Source organism: Poecilia reticulata, chromosome 8 (assembly GCF_904066995.2).
Source record: "Poecilia reticulata chromosome 8, P_reticulata-male-v2, whole genome shotgun sequence".
Lineage (NCBI taxonomy): Eukaryota > Metazoa > Chordata > Actinopteri > Cyprinodontiformes > Poeciliidae > Poecilia > Poecilia reticulata.
This window is the reverse complement of record NC_088837.1, coordinates 23,321,424-23,340,020: the sequence shown is the minus strand read 5'-3', so window position 1 is coordinate 23,340,020 and position 18,597 is coordinate 23,321,424. Positions and strand designations below refer to the sequence as shown.

Genomic DNA, 18,597 nt, shown 5'->3' with positions numbered 1-18,597 from the left:
GTACATCTTTGAAAAGCAGAAGTAGAGCCTCCTGCACAACCAACAAGAATACAGTAAGTGGTTTTTGGATGGAAAGTCAACAACAAAGCACTTGTCTTTTCCAGCAGCCATTGTACAGCAGTAAAACCAGCAGATAAACTGCTGGAGCTGTGCTTGGGTTGCTAGGTAACAGTGGAATTCTACTGGGGTTGCTAGGTAACGGCGCAATGTACTCAGTTGTGACTTAAGCTGGAGGTCTTTGAATGTTGCTGATGTTCCAGACACTAAAAAAACATTAACCTACTGCCAAAAAACATAAGGGGTGTTTTTTTGAATACTTAGTTTGTTCTTAAAAGCAGTCGAGACCCAAATGGAAGAATCAAAATATGCAAAACTTTATTTTGTTAAATGGCTTAGCTCTAATCAAAAGAAAAATAATATTTTATTTTGCTTAAAAGCTCTGATTGAGCTTCCTGGATCATCTTTGTCATCTCTTCTCTTCAGTTTCATCACTTGCAACATTCACAGCTAAACATCTACAGTGTTCCTCCTCTTCTCTTGGTGGTTCAGCCAATCAGCAGCAAGGAAAATAAACTGCACTGCTGGATTGGCTGCTTTGCAAACACCAGTAAATATCGTGTGACGCTGTTGGCGTTGAAAAATAATCCACGTATATGGAGATATTTTTTGCAAAAAATTTGGAGTTACATTTCACAGAAAAATCAGCAACTTAATAGCAAATGGGTGAAGCGCCGTTGTACTATAAATATTTAACAAAAATCCTCATTACTATATTATATTAAAAAACAAGTATTTCAAATTTGTATTGGCCTGAGAAAATCAGCACGTGTGCCAAAATGGACCCCATGCCAGTTTTATCACCACCGCTTTAAATATTCAATTAAAAATAAATATTTAAAAGAAAAAGGTACAAAAAAGAATCATCTTTAATGATATAGGCTACATTTGTACATTTCTACAACAGACTTCCAGTAGGACTAACAGCCAATTAGAAAAAAACAAGCTAGTTTCATCTGCAACAGTTAAAAAAAAAAAGGTCTTTAAAATTAAATACATCATGTAAATATCATCATGTCCCATTAAATAACAATAATAATATTAAAAAAAACACACATTTAATAGTTTGAACAATCAACGTGAAATATAAATTACATCAAAAGCACCTTTTCCGGAAGTGAGGATATTAAAATAAATAATTGGCCTTTTTTTTCTTCTTTATCATAACAAGACAGTACATCGTCACGGTAACCACGAGAACGCTCCCACCGAACGAAGTCAAACCGATTCAACTTCCAGCATGAAATGTTCTCAATCTCAACAAAAATAAAATAAAATAACATCTGTAAATGAGTAGCTTCATCAACAAACACTATAAACATGGTAACATTATAAAATAATCCTTCTGTGGGATTAGAAACTACCAACGCAGATGAGAGGATTGTCACACTGCTGATGCAACAACATGGAGGAAAACTGATCTGGTCCTGGACCCGTAGAGGAAGTCTTTCACTGCACCGTTCATGCAAACGCACCTCCAGCCGCGTCCGACACATGCACACCACTCAGGAGTTTAGTGAGACGAGAGCTTAACGTGGGTATTAAAAAAAAAAAAAAAGTTTCTACAGGTGCTTGAAAACATCACGAGAATATCAAAGAGCGAGGCACAAAACCGCCTCTTCAAGCTCCACCGGCCAACAGTTCAGGTGGATTCTGGCTCTACCACCATTTATGGGATAGAAAAATTCATACATCTATGTTACAGTACAGTAAGAAGGGATGTAAGATGTGTGCAGTGGCTCGCAAAAAGTCTCCAAACCCCTTTGAGTTTCTCACATTTTCTCATTTTACAACCACAAACTTCAAATTTGATATAATTACTGACGCATGTTTGACGTTCTACATGAAATAATTTAGACTTAATGGCAGAAAACTAACACTAACACCATGAAACATGGTGGTGGCAGCATCATGCTGTGGGGATACATTTCTACAAACTTAGATGAAAAAGCTGTGGGGTAGAAACATGACAAAAACTAGAATTAAAGCACATTTATGTGTTAGTACAGCCTAGTCAAAGTAAAGTTGGACAGCAGGACAACGCTTATGGAGCAATCTACAAATCTGGTTTGTAAAAGATGCAAAAAAAAAAAAAAAAAGTGGGAAGATCAGTGAAACATTCTGGCCAAAACAAAAGAACACACTTTAAAACATGGTGGTGGCAGCATCATGCTGTGGGGATGCCTTTTCTCCCCTTCAGCAGGGACACAGAAGCTTTCAGCGAGTTAACAGACAGATGGATGGAGAGAAACTCTGGGGGGAAACAGCAGAAGATGTGATTGATGACTTGGATATTATGGTTCTCAAACTGTGGTACACGAACAACTCCTGGTACTTCAGCTGCCCTTACGTGGTGCAGTGAACCAGGAGCAAGAGCTGGTAGCTGTGGATAATACTTCCATTCCAGAATCAAGGTTTGGATGGAAGATGTAAGGCTAATCTGCAACAAAGAGAGATTAGCTAACTGATGAGGCTAACTGTTATTAGCAAAACCAGCTACTAACGATCCATTTATCTCATATTTATAGAATATAGCTACATTTAACTAATTAAGGGACGACGTAGCTCAGCTAATTATTAATTTACTGAGCTACATTTTGCCTGAAGTTCAAATGTTTCTATATTCCGTGATTATCACAAAATTTTTAAAGTAAGGCGGCCATATTGGATTGTAAATTGGTGAAAGAAGTAGTTTTATTACTTTAGTTAACCTTTCTGTTAAGTTCTCCATCTAAATCCTGCATCCTTCAACTATATGCAGACAAACTCAAACGGACAACACCCACTGTACTGAAGTTCATTCAATTCATGTATTTGAATGGCCTAATCAAAGTACAGACTTAAATCCAACTAAGTGACTCTTTAAAAAAAATAGAGCTTTGTGGTTTTAAAGTGAAGAAATGTGAAAAACTTTAAGACGCATGAATAATTTTTTGCAAAGAATTCCACTTGACCTGCAGGTTCAAAGGTAATGCTTTAAAATTTGGTGTTCTGAACAAACTGTAGTGGATATTTCTGCTCGACTCAAACCCTGCGCGAGTCATTTCTACATCAAGATAATTCATTAGAAAAGCAGATTATGAACAGAAACGTTTAGAAAAACAACCAACATCTAACAGGTTTCAAGAGATCCAGTCACTTTCAGTCTGAGTACTGCAAGTCTAAGTCCACCGTACCGTCCGTCACCACCAGCCGCACGCGTTTGGGTTTTGTGACGCCCATTGGGTGCGACGTAGGAACCCCACCGTAGTGCGAAGCACCTTGGTTTTCCCCTGGCTGGCACTGCTGCTGCATGTCCTTCCGGCAGTGTTCATCCTGACTTCTGAGGCCAGCGAACCCGCCCAGAGAGGACGGGTTGGACAGTTGGGGTCCACAAGGTTCAAGGACCAACCGTCCTTGAGTGCCCGAGGGCTCCATCAGGCAGTGGTAGGTGTAGTTTGTAGGGCCCAGGCCCGGGTAGCCATCAGAACCATCCCTCAGGCCCAGAGTGAGCGAGTGGTCGCCGCTGAAGTTCAGCACATAGGGAGGACCTTGGTAGCCGTAAGGGAAGGAGGCGGTAGACTGGGTTTTGGGTGCTGGTGTACCTGGAGGTGTGCTGTGGACTAGCTGAGGGCTGCTGTGCTGAGAGATGGGTGAGAGAGAGGAATAGCTAAAGTCATAAGCATCCTGCTGTGTGTAACATGGCTGGTGTTTGTCGGTTTTGTCCAGCTTCTTGTCTTGCTGGGATGAGTAGCAGTCGGATGCTTTGCTAGGAAAGAAGAAGGGTCTCGGCATCTCGGAAAAGTTTTTGTACCCCATGTTAGTTTCAGCCGCTTCCTGTTTGTCTGATGCCATCTTGTTTTTACTGAAAGACTGTGAAATGGAGGAATTGGGTCTGCTGAAGTGAAGGTTGGACCTGGCGAGGTTGTTGGAGGAACTGAGATGGCCGACATCCTTTCCGAACCCCTGGAAAGATACGTTGCTTTTTTGAGACACATTAGGAACAAATTTCTCATTCTGTTTGGCAGAGAGCCGGGCGCCGCCACTAGCAGCTACGGTGTCTTCGCACGGCGCACTGTACAGGTTCTGCGTCTGGCTACCACCCTGGTACTTCAGAACCCTGTGGATTACAGTAGATGGCTTCTCCTGGCAACTGAATGGACTTTCAGGAGAGTTGGGATTCTTTGTAGAAAGGACTGAAGGGGAAAGGAATCTGTTGGACACTTGAGCCGGTGTTCCTCTGACCACAGTTGGCTGGTTACTTGGGAATGACTGGGATTTACTTGGAATGGTCATGCGATGGAACGGGCCTTGGGTTTTGAGGTGGAGCTCCGTTTTTGATTGGCTGGTGGTGGCCTTGAAGTTGAGGGAAGGCTGGCTTAAAACAATGGGATTTCCGGTGAAAGTACGAGACTTGCTGGCGACGGACAAAGATGATTGAGTTCTGGGGTCGTCTTTGGAGCTCCTCGCTCCCAGATTTTTGCTCATAATACGCTCCTTGCTCACAACGTCTGAATTTATCGGAGCTGGAAACCCAAAACCGGAGTTGGATCCATCTTTGGAGATGCCCTTGGCTTCACAGTTCTGAACATTCCCGGAGTCACTTTTGGAAGCAACCAAGCCCGGGAAAAACTGCAGATCCTCACTGGTGAAGTTATTCCCCGGACTTGGCGGGCCCAGGTAGGGTGTTTCAGTGGACCAGGTGTCGGTCGGGCTGTGGGAGAGAGGACTGCTAAATGGGTCGGTGGGCGGGTCCAGGGAGCACAGATCTGATGGGGAGGATGGGAGAATGTTCTGCGGCTGGTCGTATCCCTCAAAGCCGAGGCACTGGAAGTCCAGGATGTCTTCACAGCAGTTGGTGAAGCTGGGCTCGGCGGACAGCATATTGTCAGCGGCCACAAACGGGGGGGATTGGGACGGGGTCTGGATCACAGAACCGGAGGCGCTGGCGCAAGCCGCCGTGGGCTTCTCCAGCGTCTGAGAGGAACACAGGCCTTCGGAGAGCCTGGAGAGGCTGTTGTCTATCTGCTGGAGTGTATGACTCAGACAAGGGGTGTGCGTCTCCATGGGCACACTCTTGCGCTGTTTGTCAACTTTGAGCCTCTGTTTCCTCCCCCCCATGTACGACTCCAACCTTTCTATGATTCGCTCTCCGGCCGAGTGTGCAGCTTCGGTTTTGCCCTCGTTAAGAGGCGATGACAGCGACAACGGCGAAAGAGAGAGGGAAAACCGGGGTGGTTCTGTTTTTAGAGACATCAGATTGCTGTTGAGTCTCAGACAAGTCTCCTCTTTCTTCTGCCTCCCTAAGGCGTGATTCTTGACCTCTCTCTTGACCTCGGCCATTAGGTCAGGCAGGTCAAGCCCCTTTTTGCTGTCCACCTCCCAGATATCCTCCACCTTCCTCCGCAGTTTCAGAACTGGCAGCTGAAGCCCGTTTGAACCCAGTTCTGGCTCCAGCTTTTGTTGGGACGTGCTCTCAAACAGACAGCAGCTTTTTAAAAAACGATCCTCCACTTTAGTTTCTGGAATCGTCTCACTGGTTCCATTCAGGCTCAACATGGACCGGCTTTCCAACTTTGCTTTAATTTCACTTTTTTTGTCAACAGATTCGTTTTGTCCGACTTTAGTTTCACTAACTCCATCCGTCTGGACGTCAGTAACTTGTTTTATGTTGTTTTTGTCGTTTCTTTGTCTCAATCGATGCAGTCTGCTCTTCGCCTTCTGACTCGCTTGAACGTGAGCCTCCATCTCTCGGTTTAAGATGGACACAGAGTCCATGATTGCTTTGAAAGGATCGCATGCCATTGAGTCGTCATGCTTTTCCGTTTTCAGCGCCAAGCTCTCGCCCTGAACGTCCCACACTTTTCCTCTTCTCCGCTTGAGGCGGATCTTGAAATCAAAGCCGGCTTTTGTTTCCTCTGAACTGTTTTCTTCAGGGGACGATGATTCCAGGTTATTCGGGGAGTTTTTTAGGGATCTACGTGTGACAGCCTCAGGACTATCACTCATATCTTCACAAATATCCTCCTCCTGATTTTCTTGTTTGCATTGTCGGACTTTCCTCAGCAGGTGGCCTCGTGGAGATCCATTAGGTCTGGAGCGAAGCACTCTGGAAACTACCGGTTGTTTTTGGATCCGCCTTGGAGCTGATTTATTGTCTTTCTTGGCTTCTCCAGAGGTAGCGGACGTGTTCGGTTGTGGTGCTGGAGGCGACGTCACCACGGCCGTGTTTTTCGGGACACGATCGGAGGCGGAAGTCGGACCTCGCTGCGAGTCGATCTCCACGGAGCTCCGAAATGTGCGTTTCTTCAGAGGTATGTTGGACTGCGGGTTGGTGTCCGGGTTCGGCTGAGCCTTCGTAGAAACGGCCGACCTGTGAGGTAGTGAGTTGATGGAGGAGGAGGCCGGCAGTTCGCTGCGCTTTGGTTCCGACTGGACCTGTGAACTTTTCACACCCAAGTCTGTGCAAATAGAAACCAATCGCTCGTCGTTTGGGGTTCCCGTCCCATTCTGTGATTCATCTAATTTAGCTTTCCGCACACTGCGTTTTTTCAAAAGCCTCCCCTTAATGGAAGGATTGCAACTCCCTCTGTTTATGTCTCCCTGCAGCCTCTGATCTAAAAAAGATTTATCTTTTCTTAAAATGTCCGACAGCAAAACCTTTGCCTGTTTTATCACCACATCTTCGGGACGCTCATTCAAGCATCTCTTCGTCTGTCCTGACACTTTAACTTCCACTTTCTCTGCATTTTTAACACTTTGGATATTACTCCCTGCTTTCAACTTCCCCACTTTCTCAGCTTCAGTTGATTTAGGGTCTCTCTTCTCTTCCTGCAGCTCCGTTTGCACCGTTTTTATTTCCACAACTCTGTCAACCCCCTTCTTCTCGCAGCCAGATGGATTCCCGGCGACTTCTTTGTGAACATCTGTTCCATCTGTGGCCTTGAGGAGCGTTTCCCTCCCTCCTCGTTTGCTCGTAGCCTTGCAGACGTCTGACCTGGAAACCTGCTTTCTTGGCAGGTTCCCAGGTTTGGGGGGCGGTTGGCTCCTTCCTCTCCCTAAAACGCCACCTTTCTCCTCTTCTTGTGTTTTTCCGGCCTCTGTGGGTTGCGGGATTGATAACCTGGTAAGGTCGACGGTGACGTATTGCTTCAGAGTGATTACTGGATTGTCAGCAGCCTTCTCCGACACGGTCAGAGGCGGAGCGGCGACCCTGGATTCAACTTTGCTGCTTTGACTTTCAGTGATAGACTTTTCCATGTTCTTCTGCTTTACTGCGCTGCAGGTTTTGTCCCTTTCAACAGGCGGACAAGCTGTAATAGTGTTAGTTGTGTTTGTGCTACTGGACTCCGTCTTTGTCTCCTGCGTTTTATGAACCACGCTTTTGGCTCTTGAGCAGATCTTCATGTTCAAAGCGACGCTGTTCACGGCCGATCTGCTTCTCGGATTGGTTGGCACGGAGGAATTCAAAGTCAAAGACTTTGGGTTTTCCTCGACAGTCGCTTTTCTTGGCTTCACCTCCTCTAGTTCCTGCAGCAACTCCCTCTCTTTGCTTTTGGGATCCTTGCAGTGCAGCAGGAAATCCACCGAGTGGCGCCGCACTCTGATGCGCAGGTCCCTCAGAGCGACCTGGAACGGCAGCGGGACGGTCCGGCAGCTTTTCAGCAGGTGGTTCCCCGACCGCCTCTGCTTCTCACGCCTCCACCTCTTGGTGTCGTTCAGCTTCTTGTTCTTCAGAGCGTTTCTCCTCATCTGCTGGGTGAAGGAGTTCCTGGAGGGGATCGCTGGCGACGAAAGGAGACAAAACGAGCAGCTGGATTACATTCAGGAGGAAAAATAAAAACAAATAAAAACAAAACAAAAACAGATCTGGACAAAAGTTTTGATTTATGTTAATTTTTCACTTTAATCATTAATTTTAAACCATTTTTCTAGAGTGCAATTTATTTAATAAACAACCTTCCAAATAAATGTCAGAAGGAAGAAAGGAAGAAAAAAAAAGAAAGAAAGAAAGAAAGAAAAGGACATTCTTCATACTTTCTTTCAAACAAAGTATGAAAGAAAGATAGATGAAGGAAGGAAGAACGGACAGAGGGAAGGATAGATGAAAATTGGAAAGTAAGGAGGAAAGAAGGAAGCAAAGAATGAAAGAGGGGAAGGAAGAAGGAAGGAATGAAGAAAGAAACAAGAGGAAGGAAGAAAGGAAGAAAGCAGGAAAAGGAGAAAGGATGGAAAGAAGGATACACAAAGAAAGGAAGGAAGGAATGAAGAAGGAAATAAAAGGAGGAAGAAACAAAAGAGGAAGGAAGGAAGGTAAGATGGAATGAAGAAAAGAAGGAGGGAACAAAAGAAGGAAGGAGGGAGTGGAGGGAGGAAAAATAAAGGAATAATACATAAAGAAAGGATAGACGAATGAAAAAGGGCAGATGATGCAATAATTACTGTAAACATTTCAGGTTTAATTAAATATCATTTAAACTCTTAATTTAATTCCTTTCAGGTTTAATCTGTGGATTTTTCTCCAGTGTTCCTGTTCACCTGTGAAGATCCCGGCGTGGATCGCCGGCGCGCTGGGCCTGGGGGTGAGGTGTCCTCTCTCCCTGTGGTGGCGCAGGTATCGCTCCCGCAGCCGGTACTTCTGGCCCACGGCCTCCTTCGCCTCCTCGCTGTCCGGCTGCTTCCCTCTGTGCCTGAAGTGGCCCTCTCCGTTCCTGATCGGATCAAACACACGCGCCGTGAGCGACACCCGAGCCGCCGCCGCCGAGACAAAGCCAGCCGGAGCGGCGGACACACCTCTCGCAGGTGCAGCATTCGCACATTTCGTTGCCTTCGCCGAAGAAGCTGGCGCCATAGTAACAGGTGATTTCCTCCCCAGGCGAGATGGGTCGGATCACTTCCACACAGGCGATGTTCTTCTCACCGGGGAGAAACTTGACAGGTGCAGAAAGAGAGAGAAAAAAAAAAGCGGATTAGACAAAAGGTGGGTCCGACAACAACAGATGTGTCAGAAAACATTAAAAAAAAGGATCATTTCTGAAATAAAAACGCAGGTCAGAGATGTTTTACCTTGCAGTTCGGTTTGCAGTCTTCAATCCAGGAGAGAAATGGAAAAGAAAAAGATTCAGTTAATAATTAAGTCGCCATGCAAATGGAAATTAGGGATGCAAATAACGATTATTTCAGTAATCAGATAAAGAAATCACAGCATTCTACCGATTTTCATTTAACAGTGGGAGCCTTTTATTTTATAAATACTTATTTTTTAAAAGAAAAACAAACATTTTACTGCCTAAAATGCAATAACAGCATTCATTCATGCATGCTAACCAGCTGAAGCTACGGTTTTGCATAAAAATTTTCACAGACAAAGAATGTTTTTCCATCCTAAATGCAAAACTTATCTATAATTTGTAGTTTCGGCTTCATTACTGACTCTGTTCATGTTTTCACCATTTTTTAAGTCTGTTTGCAAACGATTAATTGATCATTTCAATAATCAATTAATCAATTCGGAAATCTTTCAGGCTGTTAAAAATATCCTGGATAAGAATTGTATTGTTTATAGCAATAGTGGGGAAAATTTTCATCTTGACAATAAGAATGAACTCATTAATAAAAACTGAAAGTGATAATAAATCTACTGTTTTGTTTTGCCATTTGAATAATTTTTTCCCTAAATATTAATTTAATCTCCAACAGATTTAAGACCTAAAAAATAAAACATTACTCAAAACAAATCCCACAAAATATCAAAATTAATTTTCACTGCCTTGTCCCTCATCACCAGTGGAAACTAAAGGAGCGCCCCCATCAGTCTCATTCAGGTAATGCAGTTTTAAGGTGCAACTTTTTAAAATAAGCTCAGGATTAAAACACTTCAGGAAACATTTGTAGAGGTGAAATATTCTATTTTATGACCTTAAAAGCTTCATTAACATTTATCTTCCATAATGATAAATTGTTAAATGGAGAATAAAAACTCAAAAAAGGGAAAATTATTGAAAGAACAACTCAGACAAGTAACTCAGTGATTTTTTTTCCAAAATATACAACATAAATTTTGCATTTAAAATAAATAGAACATTTCTTTGCCCTAATCAAGCCAACAGGGTGAACAATCACCAGATCCGTCCTACCCTGTACTGATGCTGAGTCTGATCGATTAATCGGTTAGTCTGATCGATTAATCGGTTAGTCTGATCGATTAATCGGTTAGTCTGATCGATTAATTGGATGAAAAAATGACACATTTAGCAGACTTTCATTTAAAGACGCTCACCGTGGTTGATGAAGGCTGCGGGCCCGAGCCACAGCTGAGCGCAGCGTTTGCGTGTGGAGTACATGACGCTGAAGTCGTTGACCCCAGCCCTCAACACGGCGCTGTCCGCGGGGTTCAGCTCCGCTATGCAGCCCAGTAGGACCTCCACGCGCTCTCCAACGAACCTGCAGGACAGACGGACAGACGCAGCTGTGAGAGCTCAGGGCAGGACTGGAACCGACAGCTGGAAGAAGAGGGAGGGAGGGAGGGATTACCAATGCCTCGTGGCCGTTATCTTCGCCCCGTTGGTCTCCGATGAGTATCTGTCACACGACTCTATCTTGATCCCACTGTCCAGCAGGAAGGCACTGAGGTAGCGATACACCTGCAGCCACATCCAACAACACATAACGGTGACCTATCATGCTTCCTTGAACAGGTCAGGGTAGCTCTACGGACTGAACAAAACACGTGTGCTACATTTTTTGGACAAAATCATCCTTAGATAATGAGATTTTAGTCTGTTCGGTTACAGAATGAGATGTTTTAGGGCCTCTTGTCACTTTAAATCTAAATAAGCTGCTATTTACACTCACATTTGAAAATGGCACACAATTACACAACCGTACATCTTTGAAAAACAGAAGTGGAACCTCCTGCGCAGCCAACAAGAACGCAGTAAGTGGTTTCTGAATGCCAAGTCAACAACAAAACACTCATTTTTTCCAGCAGCCATTGTACAGCGGTAAAACCAGCTGACCAAACGTGTTGGAGCTCAGCTTGGGTTGCTAGGTAACGGGCAGAATTCCACTGAGGTTGCTAGGTAACAGGCAGAATGCCACTGAGGTTGCTAGGTAACGGGCAGTGCCCAAAGAATGTGACTTGATCTTGACGTTTTTGAAACGGCTCATTCTCCAGACTCCAAAAAAACATTAATTTACTGCTGGATGTTTAGCAGTTATTTTTTTCTTACGCACTTGTGCCGTTTCTAGAAGCAGTTCATGCCCGAGTGGAAGTACAAAAACATGAAAAATGTGAGTTTTGCATGATATGTCCCCTTTCCTACAATTCCATGGTGTACTCCTTTGATATTTTGTACCAACTGAAGTCAAATTTAGCTTAATAATATTATCTAGTGCTCTCAAATTACATAATTTTGTAGTAAAGCTGCAGTTCTTGACAGATTAGACCTCAAAGAGATATGAAAAGATTTGAGTTTATGTTTAAGCCACATTGCCCTGCTCTACTTTGACATAACAATGACTAAGCATTTACAAAGATGAATGATTAAGTTCATATAAATGAACCTGCAAACATGCTGGTTCATCCAGGCCTGCAGGCTTAGCCACATGTTGCCACTTTCTGTTTCCTTTCCTTTCCAATTGGCTTCAACATCATCAGTTTCTCTTTGTAGTAACAACAGAAACAAACCAAAACTTTGTCACAACGTGTCTCCGGCAGTGTGAACGAAGCCCCACATGAACATGCAAAACAAACTGAGTCTAGACCCATTTTTAGTTTTTAGGTGTGAAAACTGTCACATCTGTAAGGCTGAGTGTAAAACATGGATATATGTGTGAAGACTCTTTAACAGCTGCTACAGTCACAAACTGTTCCACACATCTAACATCAGATTTCCACGTTTATAAACAAGCAAAATAAAAATTTTTTTCCAGAAAATGTTAAAACATTCTGGTAATTTGAGTTGATATGTTGGCCTGTCGCAGTCGCATGACAACTTAGAACGAGCACAATAATTTCTATTTGCGTTATTCATTATTTTTCTCTCTTTCTACAAAAAACTGGATGACTGAGCGCTTCAGTTTGGGTCTTTTGTCTCAACTAGCACTTTTTTGAAGGACAATGTTGTTTATAGAGACTTCATAACTGATTTTATTTGTTGTTTACACGTTTCCAGAAATCATCAAGGATGCCTCCTGCACTAAATATAGATTCTTTAAAACACAATTTGTGATTTATGTTTGGCATCTAAGAAACTCAAGTTTAAACTCATAATCTACACTCTGAAAACACCTAATATTGACATTTTCTTTTACAAACAGCTTTTATCTTCAGGTTTGAAAAAATTAAAAATAAAAGCAAATCGATGATGCAAAACTAATACAAAGTTAATCGTTTAAATGTAAACAAACATAAAACAGAATTAGAGTGTGGTCCTGGTTCAGATGCCTACATGTTGTCTCAGCAGCTCCTGCCGGTGGCTCCCCAGAGCGTTGAAGTAGTCGCCAGCGAGCTCACCGACCGTCAGCGCCTCAAACGTGGCGTTGAAGTCATGTGTTCGCTGAAACCGCAGCAGCGTCTCCTTGAGAACACCCCAACGTCTGATCTCTGGTGCCGGACTGGAGCGGAAATAACGACCGGTTAAAATCGACAAACACAGAGGAACAGAGGGAGCTGTTTAGATGTTTTGGGAGACGCAGACTCGTCAATGTTTACTAAAAATCAGTGGGAAATGTTTGTGAATAAAGGCTGAAAACACAAGTAAAATTCCAACAGTTAATATCACAGGTCGCACGACAACAGAGTGCAAAATAATACAAGAATAAAGTCGTAATGTTTGAACAATAAAACGGTAAAAGCACGAAAAAAAATTAAATGAGGAATGTTGAGTCTTGTGAAGGTATAAGTTTTACAGAAAATACTTCATCTTTTAACAAATCAGCATCATATTATCATCAGTAGCAGAAATGTGTCGCATCAACTTCACTTTTTAATTCACTCCAGAAGATTTTCTCTCATTAAAACGTTTTTTCTGTCATTTTAAGTTATTATTCTGGTAAAACTGCGTCTTTTCTCTGCTAATTTCACAACTTTATTCTAGAAATTAAGCAAAAATGTTCTGTTATACAACTGTTAAAGAAAGACTGAAATAAAAGACAGTTTTTGAGGATATTTTTTTATCATTTGTAACTCCATTCTTATAAAAGAAATTGAGGTAAAATAATAAAATCAGATCTGGAGCAAGCAGGTGTTTTTGTCTGCAAGAACAGCATTCAAACTTGTAGCTGTAAAAATAATAAACAAACTATGCAGTGTCATTTTTGGCTCAATAAACCGTTACAAAAGATTAAATTGCTTTTTTTCTACATACAGGTAGGATACTCAACAACGCTGACGTTTAATGTCAATTGTGAAATCTGAAACTGGTATCGTTTTAATAATAATAAAAGCAATTTATTTATTCTTTGCTTATTTTTCAGGTTGTTGTATGTGACAAACAGTAATGCTGCATAAAAACATTAGATTTTTGTCACTAACCTGCAAACAGTTAACAATATATTCAAATGTATTGATGGAAAATAGTAAAAATAACATACTTTGGAGCTTGTGATCAGTAGCAACGACTTTTCACTGATTACAGTAAAAACTGAAAAACACTGTTGTAGAAATCTTAGTTTTACATGATTTTGGAGTAATTTGAAGTCATTTTAGTTCTACGTTTTTATCTGAGGTGCAGCTCTTTCACACATGCTGCCAACACTCTGGTTGACATTGTTTTTGATTACCTGATGTTCATTTTATGGGTGCTGAAGCCCAGAAGAGGGTCCAGCACCAAACTGGTGGCCAGGTCATCGGTCTCACACAACTCCTTCACACTCATTCTAGTGTAGCCGTCCATTGCCTCCCACCATCAGCATGCTGCAATCACAGGGGTCAAAATAACGATACGTTACAGGGATATGAAGCATTTCTGCACAACCAGTCTGCAGAGAACAAGCTGGATAGCTTGGTTTAGGTGCTCAGATCAGCAGCACACGATCTCTTCATGTAGCATGCTGTTCATATTTAATTTGCATGTTCAATAGTGGAATAAAAACAAGGTCCAATGAGGTTATGTAGAGTCTTAGCTCGCTGTTTCTGTTCAGAGGAGGGAGGAGGCTGTACGTTTAGCGGCCTGCAGCTAACGGAACATTACTGCATCATTTAGCTGATAAAATCTACACCCTGCAGTCTAATATTTAAAACAGCCTCCTTATTAGAAGATCAGGAATTGAAACCCACCTGGGAGTCTTTTTGTAGTCGACGAAAGCACCACCAGGTAGACAAGTTATCGCCTGGAAGCGAAAGTTAGCTTAGCAACATAAAGTAGCTAGCTCTCCGCCGATCAGCTGCAAACGAAAATGGAGTCTGGTCGTCACTCCGTGTCCTGGCTGGTTGGATGGCGATAAAGAAACAAATCCCGGTGTGAATCCCGAAAAGTACGAACGCACGACATTCCAGTAAAACGGGAAGAAAATGTTTTAAATGTGTCGTAAATTAGCTTTGCAAAGATCGCCTAAAAGTTGATGAGAAACCTCCAGCACAACCAAACTATTCATAACCACGCCCACGGAATTCCCTATTGGCTGAGTCCAACTTCAGTTACGCAAGGAAAGCGTGCCAAACTCTCTGATTGGCCAGCTGGTTAGTGGGCGTTGCCGCCCCTGCTGGGCAGTGGCAAGAACGGTGAGAACCCCTTTAGTACAGTAGGCTGTAGTGATGGGATTTCAGCTTGTTTACTGAGATCCGAATTATTTGGCTTAATTCGTTAAAAAGAAGTGAATCGGTCGGTCCTAAACGTCTCTTCACTAGACGCGAGTTATTTTCTTTTTCTTTTACGGTAGTATTTATTTATTTAAATAATTTCTACCGCAGAAACCGGAACAAAGCTATATTTTATTAGAGAAGTAGTTTGCTAAACTGGTTATTTTTTAAGTTAATCTTAAAATATGTATAAGACACATAGTTAGTACTTTAGTCATTAAAATCCAGTTCCTTATAGTTTATGCTATCTCTTCACAGTGCCAACCTTGTGGAGAACATTGATTAAATTAATTAAATTACGCCTTAAGTATTTGTGGCTCACAAAGTTTTACAATTTATCATTTTTTCCCGACATTTCTGACACTTTTTCTCTTTCCCCATCTCACACTGAGAAGTCAGAATCCCTAAATATAATTTTAAAAACTTGGTTTTTAAACCATACCAGCTATAAAATATTAATTGATTAATGCTGAATTGGTTTGTTTTTACAACTTTTAAACGGAAGGAAAAAAATTATGGTCTAATAATTAGGCCATATTATGATATTCAGCTATTGAACGTGTATAGATCTAATCCTAAATAGTCTTAACCAGTAATGTTACTTCTTTCTTTATGTATTAAAATATTAACTTACTCATGACACAAAATTAAAACCAGTGTAAATCAGATTTGACTGTTCATTCAAAATGAGCCGGCAGATCCAGCTGCCTTGGCCATGACTGACACACCACTCCTGCTCAAAATAATCACAAACCGGGAAACGGATCACAGTCCGATCACATATTTAAAACCTGTACTGACAATAAGCTAATAAATAATTGTTAATTTCGCTGATTTAACCTTTATTAGAGTCGCAGTTTAACTTTAAAAAGCGCTTGCTGCTGTAATCTGGATAATTGCCAGGAATTCAGTCTGTGGACAAGTTTGAACTGGAAAACAATCCTAACGGCTGTGGGAATCTTAAAGTATCTCAAGTATTTGAGCCTCTATGAACAGAAAACTGCTGTGTCTGCAGGGAAGATCTGTCAGGAACGTTTTTATAAACATGATGATTGATGAGAATCAGCAGTTGTGAAGGAGATAGTTTGGTTTTGGCAGCTGAGCGTAGTTTCTGTTCAGAATAGTTTCGGTTTTCAAAGAAAAAGTGTCTCATGAAGCCAAGCAGCATTCCCAGGATAAATAAGTTTATGAACTCACATCCTGGAATATTTGTCTCTTTATAAACATGAACAGCTTTAACCTGACCAGACTTATTTCCATTCACTGTTGCATTAATTTTCAGCATCCTAGGTGCACAAAAGAGCGTTACAGGAGCTCCTTCCTCTCAGCATCTGTGTTAAATGTTTCCATACATGCCGGTATTTATTGTTTCGTATTGTGAATATTAAATACACCAAACCATTTTGAAAATTAATCTACCCTGTTATGCATTCTATTGGACTGGAGGACAGAGTATCAAAAATTATACTCAATTAAGAGAAATGCTACTTCAACATATTTTTACTCAAGTAAAAATAAAAAGTAGCCGTCCAGAAAATTACTCAAGTTAGAGTAAAAAAGTATTTGGTAAAAAGTCCACTGAGAGAGTAACTGATCAGATTATCAATCATTTAATATTTAAAAATTATATCATCAGATGGAGCAAAATATAAAGTTAAGTGGAAATTTTGGTATTTTAAGGACCAAAATGACAATAATTTATACAAGTAAAAAATTAACAAAATCAGGGAAAAGAAAAAAAAAGTTCCATATCAGTTTCTTTCAATAAAAAACTGATGAAACTTTAACAGAAGCTGCAGGTTTGTGTCTGTATCTGGTGAGTATTTTGGTTAAAATGTTTGTTTTTCATTCAGTGGGTAGAAAACCCAGAAATTTTACTCAAGTAAGAGCAGAAATACTTTATAATAAAGTTACTCAAGTAAAGAGTAAAAAGTAAAAATACAAAAGTTACTCGAGTAAATGTAATTGAGTAAAAGTAACTAGTTACCCAACTCTGTACATTGTGTTTGACAAGTTTTATATTCCTCTTAAGTTATTATTTTGTAATTATGATGTTTATTTGTATTCCTTATTTCCATTTTAGTCTTTAAAATACCATAATGTATATGTTACTTTAACCTTTTTGATGCTATTATTTTCAAATATTAAATCAGAAAATACTTTATTCACCCAAAGGGAAATTAAATGTTGCTGTAATTCATATTAATTCAAATTCTTCAGAGTTATTGTAGATAGTGAAGGCAGCAAAGATCTCCTGTAGCAGTCTGTACTACAGCAAATTTGAAGATGCCTCTGACTGAAGACATAAATCCAACACAAAACCAAGACTTAAAAAAAAAAATCCATTCAATTTGACTTGAGTTTGAGGGAAAATGCTTGCTATGATACCATAATGTCAATACTTTTGGATACTTATTCCAGATATAAGATGAAAAGAAAACTCCAAACACAAAATATACAAACTCTATATTTATTTCTACCTTGAAACAGAGATGAAAACAAAAAGATATACAAATAAAAATACCATTAATAGTAATTTTCTTATCTAATCTTAGTTATAGTAACTTTAATGTAATGGATCTAAAACTACCCAGCAACAGTGCATGGTGCAAAAACATCCCTGATTGATTAAAAAGATCCTACACCGATAAGCTTCAGTTACCTAAGCTTAAATGTTACAGAAAAGAAGATATTTGAGATTATTGGTGGTGAGAAGCAGAAACAGAAAGGAAAAGGTGAAAAATGTTCGAAGCTGCGGTTTGTACAGCCATGAAAACAACGATGAAAATGGACGTAAAGTTCTGCGGGTCTCATAAAAAACGTTAGTTTTTTTAAAATCTAACTTTCATTTACATAAAAGAACTTTACAGATCAGAATAAACAGCTTTCTGCACAACAAATCACTGAATTTTACCAATACTGTGGTCAGATTGTTTCAAAATTCACCAAATTGGACCCATTTTCCCTGCAGTTCCTCTTCAGGTTTGGATTCCCTGTTTGTTGTCTAAATTTCACTTCCTGAGTTGATCCTGGATGTGAATTGAACATGTGCACAAACTGAAGTCTGGTGACCAATCAGGCACAGAACAAGGGGTTGTAATATATCAAAACCATGCAGAATGTTAAGATTAACTAAAAATGCACAAAAGGAAATATTTAAAGTCCATTTTGTCCATCCTCCGTCCTTATTGCCCTGCTGTGACAGAGAGCTGCAGGTTTATATTTGAAAAGCAGGAGGACAGAAAGCGGTGAGGCTGGTGGAAGTGGGCTGTGAGATTACCCTGAAGCTCCACAGAGAGGAATATTTAACAGTTACAGCATCCTGCTTTCTCAGTTTTTATTTATATTTTAACCAGAAATACCCTGTATAATCAAATAAACGCAAAGTGTAAAAATAAACTGCTAAATATTAGGAATATCGTACGGAGTGCCGTTTGTAAAGTTACAGAGTGAAAAAATTAACAGCAATAATTTTATTTAGCCCGTCGGAGGAAAAATGTGGGTGTTCAAGTCATATTTTCACCATCTTATTCTAGATTTATAAGGAATAATTATGAATATTTAGTTTAAAACAACTATTTAGCTTGTAAATTAAATAATATAGGAAGCTAAATATTTAGTTCCCAACTAAATGTTTAAGATCAAGCTAAATATTTTGGTTTCAAACTAAATATTTAGTCCAAAATAAATACTTAGTTTGGTAACTAAATATTTAGTTTTAAAAAAAATTCCGAGCTAAATATTTAATTTTCAAACTA

At 40.6% G+C, this 18,597-nt stretch overlaps 1 protein-coding gene across 1 annotated transcript; it reads right to left on the bottom strand.

Moving 5' to 3' along the window:
* Positions 1-908: 908 nt before the first annotated feature.
* kmt5c (lysine methyltransferase 5C) lies at positions 909-14,649 on the bottom strand. The gene is made up of 9 exons (XM_008416386.3): positions 14,318-14,649; positions 13,822-13,954; positions 12,489-12,654; positions 10,570-10,679; positions 10,316-10,479; positions 9,103-9,122; positions 8,830-8,966; positions 8,575-8,747; positions 909-7,820 (listed from the first exon to the last, which is right to left on the bottom strand). Exons 2-9 carry the CDS (start codon positions 13,932-13,934, stop codon positions 3,199-3,201), a joined length of 5,505 nt encoding a protein of 1,834 aa, XP_008414608.2. The 5' UTR covers positions 13,935-13,954; positions 14,318-14,649; the 3' UTR covers positions 909-3,198.
* Between the last annotated feature and the right edge of the window lie 3,948 nt (positions 14,650-18,597).

Bases quoted from the DNA above. Each gene is read 5' to 3' on its own strand.
- kmt5c (XM_008416386.3), bottom strand. From the start codon at position 13,934: ATGGACGGCTACACTAGAATGAGTGTGAAGGAGTTGTGTGAGACCGAT. The intron at 10,680-12,488 runs GTAGGCATCTGA...ATGTGGCTGCAG, and splicing joins AGGAGCTGCTGAGACAACAT to GTGTATCGCTACCTCAGTGC. The intron at 9,123-10,315 runs GTGAGCGTCTTT...CCTGGATTGAAG, and splicing joins CGCAGCCTTCATCAACCACG to ACTGCAAACCGAACTGCAAG.